The 21,727-nt window shown below is 36.8% G+C and overlaps 2 protein-coding genes across 2 annotated transcripts; one reads left to right on the top strand and one right to left on the bottom strand.

The window, feature by feature from the left end:
* Nucleotides 1-6,450: 6,450 nt before the first annotated feature.
* On the bottom strand, nucleotides 6,451-9,674 carry bmp15 (bone morphogenetic protein 15). The gene is made up of 2 exons (XM_073837454.1): nucleotides 9,329-9,674; nucleotides 6,451-7,858 (listed from the first exon to the last, which is right to left on the bottom strand). The coding sequence occupies exons 1-2, from the start codon at nucleotides 9,672-9,674 to the stop codon at nucleotides 7,050-7,052; spliced, it is 1,155 nt and encodes a 384-aa protein (XP_073693555.1). The 3' UTR covers nucleotides 6,451-7,049.
* A 2,446-nt stretch (nucleotides 9,675-12,120) lies between these two features.
* got2b (glutamic-oxaloacetic transaminase 2b, mitochondrial) lies at nucleotides 12,121-20,588 on the top strand. Its single transcript, XM_073835972.1, has 10 exons — nucleotides 12,121-12,302; nucleotides 13,971-14,127; nucleotides 14,574-14,702; nucleotides 14,830-14,889; nucleotides 15,431-15,592; nucleotides 15,895-15,999; nucleotides 16,188-16,338; nucleotides 19,689-19,854; nucleotides 19,933-20,083; nucleotides 20,187-20,588. The coding sequence occupies exons 1-10, from the start codon at nucleotides 12,136-12,138 to the stop codon at nucleotides 20,307-20,309; spliced, it is 1,371 nt and encodes a 456-aa protein (XP_073692073.1). The 5' UTR covers nucleotides 12,121-12,135; the 3' UTR covers nucleotides 20,310-20,588.
* The last annotated feature ends 1,139 nt before the right edge of the window (nucleotides 20,589-21,727 follow it).

Genomic DNA, 21,727 nt, shown 5'->3' with positions numbered 1-21,727 from the left:
CAAAATAAAGTAAGTCCATTGTACAGACAAAAATGCTCAAATATTTCTCAAAATACCTTCTTTTATGGTCCACTAAAGAAAGAAAGTCATACAGGTTTGGAACAACATAAGGATGAGTAAATGAGGACAGAATTTTCCTTTTGGATGATCAATCCCTTTAACTAGAAGTAAGCTGCTCTACATAAACATATTCCCCGAGGTTTTGACTGATGGCTTTTTATCTTCATGCATTTGAGACTTTTGGCTATCACTGTATCTTCTTTAATCTGATTGTCCACCTTTGAAAAGAAATGTTCTAATTGGTTTTCCGACTGCTATTGCTTTCAGTGGTTGTGATCAATTCTACCATTGGGACACTATTTGGCGCTGTGGAGCTAAGTTTAGTTCTTCTGTCCTTCTCAGGTTACCTGAGCTCACATCTTCAGCCATTTTCACTGCTCTGTGGTGTACTGTTGCTGTCCCCTTTATGCAGGTCAGCTTTTCTGATTTGATGTTTGGTAGGGTAAAGTATTGTATTACATTCTTTAGTTTTTTGTTCTTTATTGTGTTGGAGAAGTTATGCTTGTTCTGTGAATTGTGTTAATTTGTTCCTCTTTTTGATAACAGAGGCCACTAATTGTACTCCTGACAACATTCAACAGGTACAATTTTAAATACACTTTTCCAGGTTAATGTATTGAGAGAATATTTTACCAGATTGTTTACATTGAATTTTGTGTGTTTTAAACAAAAGTGGTGGTAAATTAAGGTGAGCAGATTTCGGAAATGAAACTTCACTGTAAAAAAATGTGCTGTAAATTTTACAGTAAAATACTGGCAGCAGGGTTGCCAGCCGGTTACTGTAATATTTACAGCAGCATTGCTGTAATTTTAATTCATAGTATCATCCTGTAGGCTATTTCCTGATTACAACAAATAACTGTATTTTTTACGTTGAGTTTTTTTTTTTTTTACAGTATACTACTTTAATTTGTGTACTCTGTATTTGCAGTATTTATTTTCCAGATTGCTGAATATTAATGACTAGCAATTTAAACTATTTATTAACTGCATAAGCTTTAAACAATATTTAACTGCATAAAGTGTTGTATACATGTCCTTTTCAAAAAGAAAAAGGCATATTGTGATAAAGTTCATTATTTTCTGTAATGTACTGATAAACATTAGACTTTCATATATTTTAGATTAAGTACACACATTTGAAAGTAGTTCTAGCCTTTTATTGTTTTAATATTGATGATTTTGGCATACAGCTCATGAAAACCCAAAATTCCTATCTCAAAAAATTAGCATGTTTCATCCGACCAATAAAAGAAAAGTGTTTTTAATACAAAAAAAGTCAACCTTCAAATAATTATGTTCAGTTATGCACTCAATACTTGGTCGGGAATCCTTTTGCAGAAATGACTGCTTCAATGCGGCGTGGCATGGAGGCAATGGTGGCACTGCTGAGGTGTTATGGAGGCCCAGGATGCTTCGATAGCGGCCTTAAGCTCATCCAGAGTGTTGGGTCTTGCGTCTCTCAACTTTCTCTTCACAATATCCCACAGATTCTCTATGGGGTTCAGGTCAGGAGAGTTGGCAGGCCAATTGAGCACAGTAATACCATGGTCAGTTAACCATTTACCAGTGGCACTGTGAGCAGGTGCCATAGCTAGCTGCATTGACCCTGCCCTTGATAAAACACAGTGGTCCAAAGTACTTTTTTCGGATGAAAGCAAATTTTGCATGTCATTCGGAAATCAAGGTGCCAGAGTCTGGAGGAAGACTGGGGAGAGGGAAATGCCAAAATGCCTGAAGTCCAGTGTCAAGTACCCACAGTCAGTGATGGTCTGGGGTGCCATGTCAGCTGCTGGTGTTGGTCCACTGTGTTTTATCAAGGGCAGGGTCAATGCAGCTAGCTATCAGGAGATTTTGGAGCACTTCATGCTTCCATCTGCTGAAAAGCTTTATGGAGATGAAGATTTCATTTTTCAGCATGACCTGGCACCTGCTCACAGTGCCAAAACCACTGGTAAATGGTTTACTGACCATGGTATTACTGTGCTCAATTGGCCTGCCAACTCTCCTGACCTGAACCCCATAGAAAATCTGTGGGTTATTGTGAAGAGAAAGTTGAGAGATGCAAGACCCAACACTCTGGATGAGCTTAAGGCCGCTATCGAAGCATCCTGGGCCTCCATAACACCTCAGCAGTGCCACAGGCTGATTGCCTCCATGCCACGCCGCATTGAAGCAGTCATTTCTGCAAAAGGATTCCCGACCAAGTATTGAGTGCATAACTGAACAGAATTATTTGAAGGTTGACTTTTTTTGTATTAAAAACACCTTTCTTTTATTGGTCGGATGAAATATGCTAATTTTTTGAGATAGGAATTTTGGGTTTTCATGAGCTGTATGCCAAAATCATCAATATTAAAACAATAAAAGGCTAGAACTACTTCTTTCAAATGTGTGTAATGAATCTAAAATATATGAAAGTCTAATGTTTATCAGTACATTACAGAAAATAATGAACTTTATCACAATATGCTAATTTTTTGAAAAGGACCTGTAGTATGTAAACTCAGTGCACCTATTATTTAATAAAACAAAAATAATAATAATTTGACACATCTTAATCTTGAAAAACAGGTCCAATTTTCTTTAACATACAACTCTCAAATTTGCATGAAAGAAATGTCATAGAGCAGTGTATTTAGTATTATTCTGAATTCCAAAATAAATTGGGCATGAAAATATTTACTTGAAACATATATTACCCTGCAAAACTTTAAGTTTAACCAATATTTAGCCAAAGTTTAACCAACATCAAGTTAACCAACATGGTCATAATCAAATGGTTCGAAATACCACAAAGACAGTGATGAATTTTCACAACTTCATGAACAGTCCAACATGGCCAAACAACAAGCCCTCAAGTGAGTCCAACAAAACTTCTGATCAAAAAAGGAGAACAGTTCAGCTCCAGATGCTGTTCCATCCCAGGATGCAAAGAGTGGCTAAAAATATAGAAAAGAACAAAAAGGACAATACATTAGATATTTTACAAAACAATGATGCAGTCAGATACAGACAGAGGGATGACAGATACAGTCAAAGGCAGAGAGAGTGATGTGTGTTACAGTTAGATCAGTATGATTTTTAATGTTCTTTAAAAAAAGTTGTGTATGTTCATCAAGACTGCATTTATTTAAACAAAACAGTAAACTTGTGAAAGATTATTACAGTTTAAAATAAGTTTTATATTTTGCTATACTTTCCAATATAATTTATTTCTAAGATGCAAAGCTGAATGTTCAGCATCATTACACCACTGTTACATGATCTTTTAGAGATCATTCTCATTTATTATCAATATGCTGATTTATTGTCAATGTTATTGTCAATGTTGTCAGTGTATGTTTTGGAGCCTGTGATACTTTTTCAGGATTCTTTGATGAATAAGTTTAAAACAGCAGCAGTTATTTAAAATATAACTTTTATCTAAACATAAGACTTTACAATCACTTTATCCATGAAAGGATCCTGAAAAAGTATCACAGGTTATTAAAAATATTAAGCAGCACAACTGCTTCTAACATTGATAATAATTTAGCATTTACAATAATTTCATGGATCATGTGACACTGGAGTAATTAGAAGACTAGAGTATTGATGCTGAAATTTCAGAAATAAATTACATTTTAAAGTATATTAAAATAGATAAAACATTTTAAATTGTAATAATATTTCACATTATATTTTTTCTGTATTTTTGATCAATTAAATGCAGCCTTGATGAGCAGAAGATACTTATTTCAAAACATAAAACCTACTGATCACAAACTTTTGAACGCTAGTGTAGATAAAGGATAAAAGAACATAATAAAAGGAAAAAGATCTTGGTGTATGTGTACTTACATGTCAGTAATTCCACTGAAAATCCTTCGCATTGCAAAGAAGACTGGTAAGATGGGTCTTTGCCTTTCAACTTCATTGTTTCTCTCTCAGGATAAATATCTACAAAACAGTCAGGAAGCAGACAATATGTAATTCACATTAGTTTTAGCTTTTGTACATCTGAATTATTCTCCCTAAAAAAACGTCTCTTTTCTTGAGTTGAGAAACATATTCTATCATATCTACATGTAAAATGCAGGTACTCAGAATGTTAGAATGCAACTATTACCTTTGAATGAACTCCAAAGCTCCGTCTGTCTCCTCTTGGTAACGTCAGTCCAGAATATGTAATATGCTGCAAACAGGCCAGACAGGAAGATAGGCTGGATTAACTCATTCTTTAAATAAAAGTTAGCAAAAAGCATTAACGTTACATTCAAACAATAAGCGAATTAGCAAGTTATCAAAGGTCCTAGCACATCTCACTGCTTACATTAACTGCTTTAACAGCACCGTTCAGAGTTTACGTGACACACACATCCTCCGTGAGCGGCTGACCGCGAGTTGCGAGCCTTCAGTAACGTTACGTGTTTTATTTCGGCGCCCGTGTTAACAGATGCCTGCCTGTGCAAATTTGTTTTACATCATAAAATAATCACGAAAAAGTGTGCTGATCAGCACGACGTCGCCGTGAATCACATCTTTTGTCAATGAAGCTTGTCATTCTTAGCGTAGGAACATAGAGATGTTACGCCTATAGCCGATATTAGGCCGGGGAATGTGTAAAATCCTCCCGCGACCGCGGTGCCGAATCCCCGCACAAGTCTCTCTCGCGCTCCGCGGACGGAGAATTCGTTAATCTGCGGTTACCGCGAATGTTTATGACACCTTAATATACCATTAAAGTTATGAAATGTGAAAAATAAAACAGAAATAAGTCACTTACCACAGCTGTGAATGGTTCTTCTTGCTGCTCCCGAATGTCAACCGTTGAAGATAATCCCGCCTCTTTAGATTTGATATTTTACAGCAATAAGCTGTATGTTTGCATCAAACCACCGCATCAGAATGCATTGCGGTTTACAGCAATATGCTGTATTATAAGAAATACAACCTGCTGCTGTAAAATATTGCTGTAATTTTTACAGCAATTCGTTACAGTGTACCAAAACATTTGGGGATCGAAGTTTCGGTAGTGACATAAATGATTTTTTTTGGGGTGTTATTCTATAAATTTGTCACTACCGAAACAGTCACGAAAACCAAAACATGTCATCATTGATAGTGACAAAAGGGAATCCACATATTTGGCGGAAATAAACCAAATTTAAGTACAGTTATGCAATTTTTTTGTGTTTTAGTAGTGTTTTTGTGATGTGGTCACCACCAAAGCATTACTGTCATTACCAAAAACATGTGGTCACTACTGAAACAGAATGTTTTGTCAAAAATAAAGTATACTGAATGATCAACTAAGATGTTATGATAGTTTTTTTGGTTTAATGTATATTCAAACTAATGAATCCTTAACTTTGAAATCAGTATGACAAACGTTTTGCCTTTTTTGAAAAAACAATTGGATTCAAAATACAACAAATCTCATAAATTACACTTGAAATGTTGTTAAAACACAATTGTGATTGATTTACCTCAACAACAAAAAAATTAAATAACAAAAAAATATATATTTCAATGTCGATGCATGCAAAATCTTAATGGGTCAAAACCCTTCAATATTACTGTTTCGTTAGTGACAAATTTGGGGAGAGGACAAATATTACAAAACTTTCTGAAATTACAAAATGACAATTAATTGCACAATTACTAGAAATGTGTACCTTGGATTTTATACAATTTGCATACATTCTTGAAAAAGAATGCGACTGAATTTGGACCAATTCTGTAGAATGGCTTCCATGTACAGCAGTGGTGCTATATAGCACCTCAACCACTCCACTGAACTGCTGAAGAACTTTTTGTGTGTGTGTGTGAGTGAGGGATATTTAGAAACATCGTGAATGGAATTGGCTAACTTTTCTAATGAGGTACTGTACACTCTCCATAGCATTCAAACCGTACATCTTCCATGTCAAGAATTCCATAGAGCAAATGTTTTCCTGTATTCCCAATTCTTTTAAATTTGTTTTTCCGGTAGACAATTTTACAGTTTATAACATTAGGACTGGTACTGAAAGAATGTTTTGAACATCCTTGTATATCAACAACTTGTCCTGATATTGCATAGAGGCTGAACTCTTGCATAAGGTTCCGAATGAACTTTCACCCACATTTACACCAGCTCTATAACATCAAAGAAGCCAGTTTAGACCAGCATTCTTGCAGACTAGACCTGAAGCACAGCTGGGAAAGAGCATCCTCTACTGACCAAATCTAACCAGAACCAACAAGAAAGACAAACGACCAAACAACAAGCGTATGTAAATTTGCTTTCTTTTTATACAAAATAACTACTTTATTTCATTATCTTTCATCATGACATTAAAATGTTCATTCAGGTGCATGGATTTTCATTTCTCCTCTAAGAAATACATCTATGAAAGCCTCTTTCATACACTTACTGGATGTCTTCTTTGAGGTAGTGCAAAATTGGCATATGCTCCTTTTCTCCACTTGCCCTTTGTCAAAGATGGGCAAAATCTGTGCTTTCAGAAAGAGAATGCAACAGACACAAGAGAAACAGCAACAACACTAAAGCCTAGAAGTCAATAGACAAGGCCTTTTCATGCTTCATTCTTTTTTTTCCTTCTCCATTTTCCTATTTTCTTTAGACAGACTTTTCAGTACAGTGTCTTCAATAAAGTGCCAACTCCATTCCCCTCCATAAATACATTATGAAGATGTCACATTAATACTAGACAAACAAAAGAACATACACCGACAAAGAGTAAATAGAAAAGAAAAATAACATCATAGTAGCTCATTCATTTAACAATCAGAATCCACTTATTCATACCTACATCCCCCAAAAAAAGTCAGGTACTGTGAAAAATGAGACTGAATTGATCACTCTCCACAATTCAAGTCTCGCACAACAGGCAAAACAAACCCAACACAGCCATTCCTTTCAACTTTGCTCTCCAACTGTGCTGGTACAAACTCACATCATCCTTTAGGACCATTCAGTTCTTTTCCTTAAGAGCTCAAAGTCATCTGCAGGTGCAGGAGTCTGCAATCATGTCTTCATATTCTTTATAAACTATGTTTCCGTTCCTCTCCATCATCAGCACACTGACAGGTTTGTATTTATAAGGAACACAAGAGGGCAACGGGATATCTGCCACACCAAGCTCGCTGATGAACGTCTGCATGATAGCGTGGTTGGGTGAATTGTAGCCGTAATGCAGGATACGAGGACAGTCTCCCATACAGTAACGAGGATTGTACTTGTGGGGTGCAATGATCCAGTGGTCCCATCCCAAATCTTTAAAGGCCACACGGTAGGAATGCAGCTTGCACTGGTTTTTGGCCACACTGTTCGGCCTATGCTTGTAGTTAGGGATGTCAGAGACGATGCTCCCGGGTTCCTTAGAACGACGGGTCCTGGGGCGGGAACGGGGCGTGAAGTACTTCCCCCATTCCACGGGCTGCTTGTTCTCCTCTAAGAAGAGCAGCAAAACTGGAGCTTGAAGATGGTGTTGAGGTGGGAAGTGTTTTCGATGTGTAACAGACCTGGCATGTTCTTGTTGTGTGCATCGATAATGGGCAAAGAGGGATACGTGGCCATCTTTCGACTCAGACACATGGTTTGTGACATCGGATTCGGTCCACAGGCTTCGAGGACCCATAATGACACGGTCACCCGTGGGGAGATCTTGAAGAGACGTGACTCTTGCCTCACAAATAAAAGGAAGATGGGATGACACAGGTGACCTTAGGTGCATAAAAGATGCCCTCACCAATTTGTCCAACAAGAGGTTTTTCAGTTCATATTTCACCGTGTAGGTATACTGAAGATCTAATCCAGTAGGTTTTACAGATAGGAGAAAGACAAAGAAAATAAATAATCAGATAATGAACTGTAATACACTTAAAAATACACTTCTAATAGTTCTTTCAATAATTTAAGGTGTGCACTGCACAAGGCATCGTAATGCCATAGAAGAACCATTTTAGGCTCCCAAAATAACCTGTGAATTTTTAATGAACAGTTAAACTGCCCACTGTTCTTCAGAAAAATATAACAGGTCCCACAAATTCTTTGGTTTTCCAGTATTGTGTATTTCAACCCTTTCAACAACAACTGTATGATTTTGAGATCCATCTTTTCAGACTTGAGGACAACTAGGGGACTCATATGCAACTAGTACAGAAGGTTCAAATGCTCATTGATGCTCCAGAAGGAAAAAACATGCATTATGAGCCGGGGTGTAAACTTTTGAACAGAATGGAGATGTGTAAACTTTTCTTATTTTGCTTAAATATCATATTTTTTCATTTAGTACTGCCCTTCAGAGGCTACAGAAGATGGTTAAATGTTTCCCAAAGACAAAAGAAGTTAAAATTTCCCCCGATCTTCAAATTCAAAAAGTTTTCACCCCCAAAATCATATAGTCATTGTTGGAAAGGGTTCAAATATACAAAAATGCTGGGAAACAAAGAAGAACTGGAGGCAGTTTAACTGTTAAGGACCAACAAGGGGCTCATGAACAACAACAACAACAAAACGGTGTGGATCCTTCAAGAATCAAGTGTATGTTAACTTTTAAACAGGGTCATTTTTGTAGATTCAACTATTTTTCTCTTGTAGACTATATGTAAACATTTTTAATATGAAATATCTTATTTAGGTCAGTACTAAATAAAATAAAAAATAACATGCATTTTGTATGATCCCTCTTATTTTGGTAAAATAATTAACATTTTGCAGATTCTAAAAAGTGGGGTGTAAACTTTTGACCTCAACCGTACTCCATCTTCAGTGTTACATGATGCTTCAGAAATCATTCTAGTATGTTGATTTGCTGTTCAAGAAACATTTATTATTATTATCAACATTTAAAACAGTTGACTACATTTTAGGATTCTTTGATAGAAATATATTCTTCTCAGCCGTTTTCAACATAATAATAGTAATAAATGTTTAAGCAGCAAACCAGAATATTAGAATGATTTCTGAAGGATCGTGAGACTGAAGTAATGATATTAAAAATTCCGCTTTGAAATCACAGGAATAAATTACATTTTAAAATATATTTCAATACAAATCTGTCATTTCAACTAGTAAAAATATTTCTAAATTTTACTGTTTTTGCTGTACTTTGTGCAATGAAATGTTGCATAGATGTTAAAGTAGAACAACAGGACTTCATAGAACAACAGGACTTTTAAAGAGTGCAGATAGGGACTCCAAGCATCTCTTCTATAGCATAATGTGCTCTAGATGTACTTGTAAAAGAAGTGTATGAGAGAAAACGGAGTACCTTACCACTTGAGGTTGGGAAGAAGTGCTTTTCAGTGGTGGACGCTTGAAGGAGCCTAACAGTGTTGGACCCAAATAACCTGTGCTGTTTTGGTCGTCCATCTGCATCCGCCGCTATCCTGTATAGACTTATCATGAGTCGCAAAGCTTCATCTTCAGTCTTGCTTTCTAGGACAGGTCTAAAATAAGAGTTCCTCTGTTTGGGGTGTCGATTTCGGCGAACTTCTGTACTGGCGACGCCAAAATGTGACGAGGAGGCCATGTTTCCGGCCACGCGCGTAGATATGTGCAGCACAAACAAACACGACAGTACGCAGAGTCTCAGACAGTTGTGACTGCTGGTAGCCTTCATGTTCAGCCCCTCGTACGGACGAGTGCCACCTGAAAGGCCACCATAGTCTAAGACAATCAGCGGGCGGAATTCGACCTAAACATCACCTGAGGTTGACAACCTTTTTGCGGCACCGCTAATCGTGTGACGTCACGCCCAATTACCTGTCCAACGTCAACGGGGGTTTCCTTTTATTTATTTCCTGCGTGCAAAACACTGTCCGTGGAGAATATAGACACTTGGCCTACCAAGTTTTTGAACAGTAAGATTTTTATTTACGTTTTTTAAAAAGTCTCTTCTGCTCATCAAGCCTGCATGTATTTGACCCAAAGTATAGCAAAAACAGTACAATTCTGAAATAGTTTTTACTATTTAAACTTTTCTATTTGAATCCAACGCATAGCAAAATCGTTGTTCTGGATCCCGTGCTCTGCTGCCACACTTGAGCGCACTCACCAACTGGACAGAGTTACAGGTATTGTAATTTGTAACTGTTAATTTACAGTTACAAATTACCATAGATCGCCCTCGGTGTAATCCGAGTAAAGTAACGGACAATTTTTGCTTAACGCAACCTCCGCTAGGGAGTGCAGCAGGTGCGAGTAAATTAGTGAAAACACAGAATGGGGTTTAATTTGGACTCTGACCCCCGGTTTCACAGACAAGGCTTAAGCCTAGTCCTAGATTAAAATGTAAATCTGAGCTGTTTCAACTGAAATAAAATTGCACTGATTGATCTTAAAATATATCAGTGCCTTTGTTTTGTCTCAAGATGCACACCAGTAATGTTTTTTTTCTAAGCATGTTTATAAAAATTACTTAAATGTCCTAATTGAACTATGGCCTAATCCTGGTTTAGTCTAAACCCAGTCTGTGAAACCGAGCCATAATGAGCTAAGTGGAATAGATTTGAGGAAGCAGCAGTGTGGAATTCAATCTGGAGTTTAATTTATTTGGGCATTCGTCGTGACTTATGGCGCTCTGAAAAGTACACAGGGTCCATGCATTCACAGATAAATGGGGGTTTAAAATGTACCTTTTGAGGTACAACAGCTTGTTGCTGGAGCAGTATCCTTAAAAGGACATCTCTGTACCTTTTTTACCCCTAATAAGAACATATTAGTAGCTAAAGGGTGTGTATTACTACTCTAAGGTACTAATATGTACCCTATAGGGGTAAAAAAAGGTACAAAGATGTTCTATTAAGGGTACTGCTCCAGTGGCAAGCTGTTGTACCTCAAAAGGTAAAATTTTACACCCCTATTTTTCTGTGTGATGGTATTCAAAAGTGATTTTAAAATGTAATTTATTCCTGTGATTTCAAAGCTGAATTTTTAGCATCATTACTCCAGTCACATGATCCTTAAGAAATCATACTAATATTCTGATTTGCTGCTCAAAAACATTATTATTATTATTGTTGTTATTATTATTATTATGTTGAAAACAGCTGAGTAGAATTTTTCAGGTTTCTTTAACAGAATTTATCTGAAATAGAAATATTTTGTAACATTGTTTTTATCATAATGTAATGATCAATTTAAAGCATTCCACGCTTTTAAATGGAAAAGTAAAATGTTGCTTTGTATTTTAGATAAATTCTGATCTTTGGATCTCTATATTCATCAAAGAATCGTGAAAAAAATGTAGTCAACTGTTTTAAATATTGATAATAAAAATAATACAAAAGTTTTTTGAACAGCAAATCAGCATATTAGGATTATTTGCTGAAAATGTTGGTTTGATCATAGGAATAAATTACAATTAAAAATATATTCAATTAGAAAACCATTATTTTAAATATTAAAAATATTTCACAATATTATTCCTTTTGCTGTATTTTGGATCAAATAAATTCAGGCTTGGTGAGCAGAAGAGATGTTAATGTTAAAAAAAAACAATGATTTAATAGAAGCTAATTAGGTGTAATTGTTCAGTTTGAATAGTGGAGACCAAATGTCTCTCTACAAGGATATACTATTTATCAATTTTGACTGACTTTTGAATCTAAAAACGCAAAAAGTTTTGTGTGAGTTGTAGGTTTAGAGTTTGTGTTGGGGCAAAGGGATAGAAAATACACCCTGCTGAAAAAATATAAACCATTCACAATATAAACCATCACAGAATTTGTAATGGTTTTACTGGTGATAATAGAAATAGTACTGGTTTTAATGGAAACTGTAGTGATGCCTGTTGGTCTCTGCTTAGTATATCCCAAAAAATGCACACTTGAAATCTACGCAGTCTGCACTAATTAAAAGCTTTATACTGATAACTGTGTGTGAAATACATCAGTGCCCATTTTTCCAAATCCCTATTAGTAGTAATAACTATTAATTGGTATTATATGGGTAAAACACCCTACAGTAAACCCTTCAGTAAATCAGAATCAAAAACCAAGTCAAATCTCGGTTTTAAATCATAATTCTGTATTCATCATCTACCTTCCTCTAGATGGAGCTGTCACTCGGCATTTTTCTTCATGAACGCGCACTCTTGCTCGCTGACAGCCGCGTGCCCGATTGCCCGTTCCCACTCTGTGCTTCAGCCGACAGCAGCAGCAGCAATGGCTCTCCTCAAAACGTCTAAGTTCATATCCTCTGTTGGGAGTTTGACACCGTCTTTGGCTACCCTACCCATCCGAGCCAGGTAAGGGAACCTAAAAAATAATCTGTATTTAGTATTCTATGACCAGTATGTTACATTGTAGAAGGCTGAATTACTTTAAATTAAAGTTTAATACATGCGGAATGGAAAATTTAGTCTATCCGAATAATTTGAATTAATAAATTCTTGGTTACATTTCACGCCATCAGATTTGTGCTCACGATCACGCACGCACATACAGTCACATCCGTTCACATGGAGCTCATGCTGTGAAATGATACACTGCAGCTCATGATATTAGACAATGTGGGTGTAGGCAGATATCTGCCTTTATTATCATCTCCAAGACTATTTCTAGCATCAAATGGACCAGATAGAGAGAGATATGCACTGTTACATTACGACCGTGAGAATCATTCAGCATCCTCTGACCTTCATCTAGCATGAGCCAAAAAATTAACCATTGCTTTTTGTATTCCGCATTCTTGGTAGGAGCTGTCCGATATTCTCTACTAACGGATAGTATCTTGTAAACTGAATAAATCACTCACATATGAACGCTATAGCGTCCTTTTTGATCTTACTAGGAGACCGTACGTACAGGTTTCCTGTGCGCTCATTGGGTAAAACAAGCAGGTTAAGCTTTCTGGTTGGCTCTGCTGCTTCCGGGTTCTTCCGTCAAGAAATCATGGTAGTATGTGTCCTTTTGCACCACGTTTGGAGGGCAAAGCAGAGCTGATGATGAAGAGAAGATCAGTAACCTTTATTTAGTACATTAGAAGTTTTCCTAAAGTAGCACAGCCTCTTACGCCACAACTAAAGCCCTCTTCTCTACGTATTTGATAGTTAATGCACGAGGGTTATAGGGTCACAAGGCCCACTTCCGTTATTTAACACTGAGATTAAATTACTCAGTCACCACTGCTGCTTGCTCATATAAACTGAGCTTTTGTACAGTTTATGTTTTCACTTGTCCTCTAGCGTCTGTATTTTATGCAACAAACAAAGCTACTAAGCAATGTCAGCTACTAAGTCAAAGTGTTGTATTAAAAAACACCAAGGCGTAGACTAAATAACTACATAACCACAGTGACACACAAGCTATGCAATAGGGGGTTTTGCAACTTGATTCCAGAACTGACCTTTGACTCCACAGGGCTGTTCACAGCAAATGCATACTTTACTAAACATACAACAATATAGAAGAGCATACTTATAATATCATGAATGGCATCAGTACTTTTTGTTAGTGAGTTTTGTTAGGTAATTAATTAATTGTACTTGTTTGTCAAGAGTAGAAACACACTTGTACTTTGAAATGTAGCCATTAATGTGAATGTTATTGCAAGACCATAACCATGTCTTAAACACTGATGTAGAACAAACCCATTTTTTATGCTTTGATAGATTTATACTGTAGTAATAGTCTCCTGTAAGGGAATTAAATAAAGGATTTAATGGAATAAACGATAAGAAAGAAAAACTGTAAAGAACTATAATTCATTTCAAGTCGACATTGTGATTTTTTTTTTTTTTTACCTGATTTACTATACTTGATTATTTTCTGGGCACTGTATGAATAGTATATTTTCAAGCAAGGCTGAATGGTTTAATAACATAAATACAATAGTATAATACTTGATCTAATTTCTTGTTTGTTTTTTTATGGTCTAATGTGCTTTTTTTTTATTTTATTTTTTTTATTATTAGCTCATGGTGGACTGAGGTGCAGATGGGACCCCCTGATCCCATCCTGGGGGTGACTGAGGCCTTCAAACGGGACACAAACCCTAAGAAAATGAACCTGGGTGTGGGGGCATACAGGGACGACAGTGGCAAGCCATATGTTCTCAGCTGTGTCCGCAAGGTATGTACCTTTTCTGTGCTGCCACACATTTGAGCCTGTGCAGGAGAGTTTTAATATGAGTTTTTAATATGAGTTAATATGGGGGGGAGGAATAAAACCACAGTGGTGCTCTGTGTAAGATGGTTTATTTTAAGGGGGCTTGTCAGTGATTTACCAATAGTTTTCAGATGTTTTTGTATTAGGGTTAGTCTGCTCCAATGGTATTGGCAAAATTTGGGGGGTGGTGTGTCCTTTTTAACATGTGCTTTTGCTTTTCTCCATTTTTGCAAAGTCACCCTGAGTTGAGTGATTTGAGAGGCTGTCTCTGTTTAAGCATAATCCTCCAATTATATTCCTGACCCTCAGCTTTGTGACTGTGGAGAAGTCGTTGTGAACATTTTGTGTAAATGTTTTATTCAGTAAAAATGTAGTGAGTATTTATTTTTTAATGAAGCATGTTGTTTTAGGCTGAGGCTCTGATTGCCTCTAAGATGATGGATAAAGAATATCTGCCCATTGGGGGTCTGGGTGACTTTAGTAAGGCTTGTGCTGAGCTCGCACTGGGGCCAGACAGTGAGGTTCTCAAAAGCAAGAGGGTGAGTATGTCTCTCTAATATCCATTGTCTTTCTTTGTTGTATTAACTTTTACACATTTGATCTGTTTTGATGTTAGTGTTTATTTAGTCTAACAGTTAATGATTTGTTTTTTTCTGTCTCTTTTAGAGCATCACTGTCCAGACAATCTCAGGCACTGGTTCTCTGAGGATTGGAGGCAACTTCCTGGTGTGTATTTCATTCATTCTGTTCATTCCTTCATCCAGCAGCTGTTTTATCGTCTCCACCTTGAAAATAATACAGTTTTCTTTGCCTTGTCCAGTAGTATCTTAGAATATCTTGAAAGGATAGTTCACCCAAAAATGAAAATTCTGTCATTAATAACCTATCCTCATGTCATTGTACATGTAACATGTAAGACCATCATTCATCTTTGTAACACAAATTAAGATATTTTTGATGAAATTCGTGAACTGCACAGATTTTAAAAGTAATGCACAAGTAATGTTCCATCAAAAGTAACATAATTAGTTACTATTTTAGGGAGTAACACAATATTGTAATGCATTACTTTTAAAATGAGCTTTTCCCCCACACTTGTAAGGACATCTTTAAAATAGTCCATGTATTCTCGTAGCTTTGTAAAATTACAGTTGAACCACTAATGTCACGTGGACTATTTTAACAATGTCCTTACTACTTTTCTTGGTCTTTAAAAGGAGCAAACACCAGCATTTATAAGTCAACTTTGTCAACTTTTCCCCATTAGTCACGCTTCCACACAGTGGCAAGGGATGTATACTTGCCAAAGCCATCCTGGGGAAATCACACTCCTATTTTCCGCGATGCTGGTATGCAGCTGAAAGCGTACCGTTACTATGATCCTGCCACCTGCGGCTTTGACTTTACTGGAGCACTCGATGACATCTCGGTAAGCCAACATCACAGCACACTTCCCTATACAGTTTTATAAGTCAGTAAAGACTTCTGTAACATTACAAATTTAGTTTTATATAAATGCAGTTCTTTTGTATTCATTAAAGAATGAAAAAAATGTATCACAGTTTCCACAAAAATATTAAGCATTACAACTATTTTCAGTGTTGAAGTGATAAGAAATGTTTCTTGAACACCAAATCAGCACATTAGAATAATTATTGAAGAAACATGTGACACTCATCTATAGTCTGTCTGGGATGCACTGAATGTTTAGCATCTTTTCTTTATGTACAGAAAATTCCAGAGAATAGTGTAATCATGCTCCATGCTTGTGCTCACAACCCCACTGGTGTCGACCCACGACAAGAGCAGTGGAAGGAGCTCTCGGCTCTCATCAAGGTGCGTTTGTCTGTTGTTGTGATTTTTTTTTTTTTTTTTTTTTTTTTTAATAAATCTTTTATTCCTTCGCCTTCATTTCACATAGGTGTTATTTTAAAAACACATCAAAAATGTTCGTTTTAATCCCTTGTATGATAAGTTTCAGACTGTTGGCCTGATGTTGCCTCACAAATTTGTTCTCTCTGCAGAAGAGGAAACTTCTAGTGTTCTTCGACATGGCCTACCAGGGCTTTGCTAGTGGAGATATTGATCGCGATGCCTGGGCTGTGAGATACTTCATTGAGCAGGGCCACAATGTCCTCCTGTCTCAGTCCTTTGCGAAGAACATGGGTCTCTATGGTGAGTATATTGTGTATAGGAGGCTGCATTTACAGTGTCTTGCGAAAATATTCATATCCCTTCATTATTTTTTTTTTTTTTCATGTTTTATGTTGCTGCCCTATGTTAAACTGTTTTAAATTACTTTTTGCCCCAAATTAATCTATACTCCATGCACAATAATGACAAAGCAAAAAAATGGTCACAAAAATACATTTATTAAAAATAAAAAAAACTGAAATAAGTATTCATACCCCTAATTCTGTTCTTGGGTATGATGCAGCAACATTTGCACATCAACATTTAGGAATTATCTGCCGTTCTTTGCCTCACCTCTTCACCTCTCAAGCTCTGTCAGCTTGGATGGGGTCTGGCAGACATTTTAAGGTTTCTCTAGAAGTGTTTGATCAGGTTTAAGCCCAGGCTCTGGATGGGACACTGAAGCACATTCACAGAGATTTCTATAAGCCACTTTTACGGTGGCCGAGAGAGGCCAACGCGCTGCAAACAAGAAAACACATGCAAACAGAAAAAACGACAACAAATTAAGAAAACATCTTCATCAGTTTGACAACACAGGCGCTGCAAATCCTCGCAACGCAAACACAAATACGGAAACGCGCTGCAAATTCTCACAACACAACCAAACTCAGAAACGCGCTGCGAACACACGGAGGCGCTGCAAACTAACGAACGCGCTGCATATAGAACGGTCCACAACGGAAATGTTTCAGGGGGACCTCAAAAAGTGACGAACCCATCTGGGACCTGATTATTTTTTCAGTGGCTGTTGGTCAGAGCAGAGGTGTTATCGGTGAACTATCGCCTTTTAGTGATAGTATAGTATCACTTAAAGGTGATAGTGATATAAATAATCAGGTAAAATAGTGATATAAATAATCAGGTCCCAGATGAGTTCGTCACTTTTTGAGGTCCCCCTGAAACATTTCCGTTGTGGACCGTTCTATATGCAGCGCGTTCGTGTGTTCGCAGCGCCTCCGTGTGTTCGCAGCGCGTTTCTGAGTTTGGTTGTGTTGTGAGAATTTGCAGCGCGTTTCCGTATTTGTGTTTGCGTTGCGAGGATTTGCAGCGCCTGTGTTGTCAAACTGATGAAGATGTTTTCTTAATTTGTTGTCGTTTTTTCTGTTTGCATGTGTTTTCTTGTTTGCAGCGCGTTGGCCTCTCTCGGCCACCGTACACTTTTGCTGTGTGTTTAGCGTCATTGCCCTGTCGGAAGGTGGACCTTTTGCCCAGTATGAGATTCTGAATGCTCTGGACTAGGCTTTCATTAAGGCTAAAAAAAATGAATACTTTTGCGAGGCAATGTACACTGTAAACCATTTCCTTTTTTTTCTTATCTACCAATATCCTGCACAGATTGGATCTTGATGTATGTGAGTAAATTGCAAAAAAAACCTTCACATCTAATGTAAGATTTCACATTTTGAATTGTACGTATGACCTTTAAAGTAGTCCTCTTTAATTCTTTTGGTCACCATCTGATGAGGCCAGTTTTTGTCTCTTTGTAACAAATTATTAGCATCATGTAACTCTTTGTAGCACAGTGTGTCCCTTAAAGGATAACTATTGCCAAAATGCAACCTGGGCTGTTTTTTTTTTTTACTGTAAACGAGACAAACATATATCTAAAAGCATAAATTCGGAGATCGACACCTCTTGACTGGCAAGACGGCCGCGAGCGGAAACTCAAACAGTGAAAGTGAGTTGTTCAAAACCTTTCTTTTTAGTAAACTCTGTGTACACAAACAATGTTCTCAATGCTCCAGTTCATGTGTAGAGACCCAGGCGATACTTCGAGCAAAGTTTCATGGCGTGTCGAGCCTTCTTAGTGTTGTAAAAATATCGATTTTGATGCGCTCAAATGTATGACCCTAGTATTCCCATTCACCGGCCACTGACCACAAAACGAAATCACGGTCAATCTCAAAAACGGCTCGTTTGTAGTAATTATGCTTTTAGATATAAATTTGTCTCGTTTACAGTAAAAAAAACAGCCCAGGTTGCATTTTGGCAATAGTTATCCTTTAAATGCATGCCAGAGGTCAGAAAATCATCTGTTCTTGACAGACACAGCCTGTTCTAATAGCAAAAAGGAAACAAAACATAACACAGGGAAATAACACAATGTTCAAAGAAAATAAGTAAATGAACAATACATAACTTACATACACTACCATTCAGAAGTTTGGAGTTGATAAGATATTTTAATGTTTTGAAAGAAATCAGTAATTTTGTGAAATATTGCAGTTAAAAATGTTTTCTTTTGTATTGAATCTTAAAGGGATAGTTTACCCAAAAATGTAAATGTGATGTTTATCTGCTTACCCCCAGGGCATCCAAGATGTAGGTGACTTTGTTTCTTCAGCAGAACACAAACTAAAATTTTTAACGAAAACCGGTGCAGTCTGCCAGCCAAATAATGGCAGTGGATGGGCACCAGACCTTTAAAAGTAAAAAAACATGCACAGACAAATCCAAATTACACCCTGCGGCTCGTGACGATACAATGATGTCTTAAGACATGAAACGATCGGTTTTTGTGAGAAACTGAACAGTATTTATATCATTTTTTACCTTTGATACACAGCCACGTCCATCTGTCCTGAGCATGAGCTTTTCATCCAGCTCGTTACACGTGTATAGTATAGCAAATGCCATAAGGGTAGATCGTTGAAAAGTCCCGGGTGAGTTTGCACAAGCAAACATAATCTTTTAGCTTTAAATCGGTTTGAACAATCAGGATAAGCGCGAGTAATTACCATTTTGAATAGCCACTATGCCCACAATCTCTGTGCACTGTGGAAACAATGAGTGTTGTATACACATGACAGATCGCTTCCGGTGTTTGCATATACTAGAACGCATTCACATGTAACATGCCTGATGCTAAACTCGTGCTCATGACAGATGGACGTGGCTGTGTATCAAAGGTAAAACATGCTATAAATACTGTTCAGTTTTTCACAAAAACCGATCGTTTAATGTCCGAGGACATCAATGTATCGTCACGAGCCGCAGGGTGTAATTTGGATTTGTCTGTGCATGTTTTTTTTTTTTTTTACTTTTAAAGGTTTGGTGCCCATCCACTTACATTATTTGGCTGGCAGACTGCACCGGTTTTCGTTAAAAATCTTTGTTTGTGTTCTGCTGAAGAAACAAAGTCACCTACATCTTGGATGCAGATAAAGATCACATTTTCATTTTTGAGTGAACTATCCCTTTAAAATGGAATTTTAATGAAAGTATCACCTATGTCATGGAATAGTAAAAAACTAAGAAATATTGATTGAGACTTTTTAACTATTAAATATTACACATTACATACAACCATAATACTGTGTTTGTTGTAGGTGAGCGAGTTGGAGGGTTCACAGTGGTGTGCGCTGATGCTGAGGAGGCAAAGAGGGTGGAGTCTCAGCTGAAGATCCTGATTCGCCCCATTTACTCCAACCCACCCATGAATGGAGCACGCATTGCCTCTACGATCCTCAACACACCAGAGCTACGGTCTACATGGTGAGACTTGCTTGCATACTCATTAAGAACTTACTTTGATAAAACTTCAAGTGTTTTTTGACAAATGTATTTCTGTAGGCTGGAGGAGGTGAAGGGTATGGCCGACCGTATCATTAAAATGAGAGAAATGCTAGTCGATAATCTGAAGAAGGAGGGATCTACTCACAACTGGCAACACGTGATTGACCAAATCGGCATGTTCTGCTTCACTGGACTCAAACCTGAGCAGGTACAACTGTTTTCATACTCAAAAATTTGAATATTTATGCAAATGTATAATTAAATGTTGTATACTGGTACACACTCTAACAGTAGATGCTGTTGTGTTTCAGGTGGAACGTCTGACAAAGGAGTTTTCTGTTTACATGACTAAAGATGGCCGTATCAGCGTTGCCGGTGTGACTTCTGGAAATGTGGGATACCTTGCACATGCCATTCATCAGGTCACTAAGTAGATCAAACTTATGTTGAGAGAGGGCTTCTGGTCCTGTTTTTGTTAATCTGCCCCACTGTTACTCTTTGGACTCAGATATTTGCTTCACTTCATTTGGCTGTTTTGCTAGGTCAACATGGATCTGTAACCTTAAGTCATCTTGCAGGATATCTTGTGGTTCCTTGGATAATAAGCACATTTGAGACCATTTTTCATCCTGTTAAAATTCTGTATGAACTTTATTTATTGTGTGAGTGAAGTAAAATGAACAACAATAATAAAGGGTATTGTGTCCATTTAATGAGGTTTTGTTTTTTCATTGTTGGAGGACAGGACAAAATGCACACACACTAAACCAGACTGATACTTGGTAAAATTACAGTCCATTTTTTCTTTGATTAAAATTAATTTAGATTTACCCTTTGTACACCTACACTACCGGTCAGAAGCTTTTGGACAGTAAGATTTTTAGTAAGAGTCTCTTCTGCTCACCAAGCATGCATTTAATTAAAATACACTAATAGCAGTAATATTGTGAAATATTTCTACTATTTAACATAACTGCTTTCTATTTGAATATATTTTAAAATGTAATTTATTCCTGTGCTCAACGCTATATTTTTACCATCATTACTCCAGTCTTTATGGTCACATGATCCTTCAAAAATCATTTTAATATGCTGATTTGCTGTTTAAGAAACTTTTTTTTAATTTATCATTAATATTTAAAACATTTTTCAGGATTCTTTGATTAATAGAAAGTTCCAAAGATCAGCATTTATCTGAAATAAAAAGCTTTTGTTCTGAACTTTCTGTTCATCAAAGAAACCTGAACAAATTCTACTCAGCTGTTTACAACATACATAATAATAAATGTTTTTTGAGCAGCAAATCAGAATATTAGAATGATTTCTAAAGGATCACATGACTAGATTAATGATGCTAAAAATTCAGGAATAAATTACATTGTAAAATATATTCAAATAGAAAACAGTTATTTTAAATAGTAAAAATATTTCACAATTTTACTGCTTTTGCTGTACTTTGGCTCAAATAAATACAGGCTTGGTGAGCAGAAGAGACTTCCCAAAAACTTTTGACTGGTAGTGTATACAAAAATCTGTCGAAGTGTGTGATCAGATCATGGATTATATCAGCAGTATTTGTAACTAGTTGTAATGTAGACTAATTTGTGTAGTGTTTTTATCTATAACAACTGCCGGCTTGTTCATTTAAACCTGTAAATAACATTTTAACATCTAAAATGTAAAAATTGCTGCACTGTGTAGGTTGCTACTCAAAATCATATTTCCTATAGTTCAGCAGTGCTGAAGAAAGGATATAAATGTTAAGTCTTGGGTGTCAATTTAAAGTGGAGGATATTTTGCTGTAACAGGATTGTGCGCAAAATATGGCCGCTTGATATTATGTTTAATTAAA

Source organism: Garra rufa, chromosome 3 (genome assembly GCF_049309525.1).
Source record: "Garra rufa chromosome 3, GarRuf1.0, whole genome shotgun sequence".
Classification (NCBI taxonomy): Eukaryota; Metazoa; Chordata; class Actinopteri; order Cypriniformes; family Cyprinidae; genus Garra; species Garra rufa.
The sequence above is the reverse complement of the archived record's forward strand: the minus strand, read 5'-3'. Positions and strand labels throughout refer to the sequence as shown.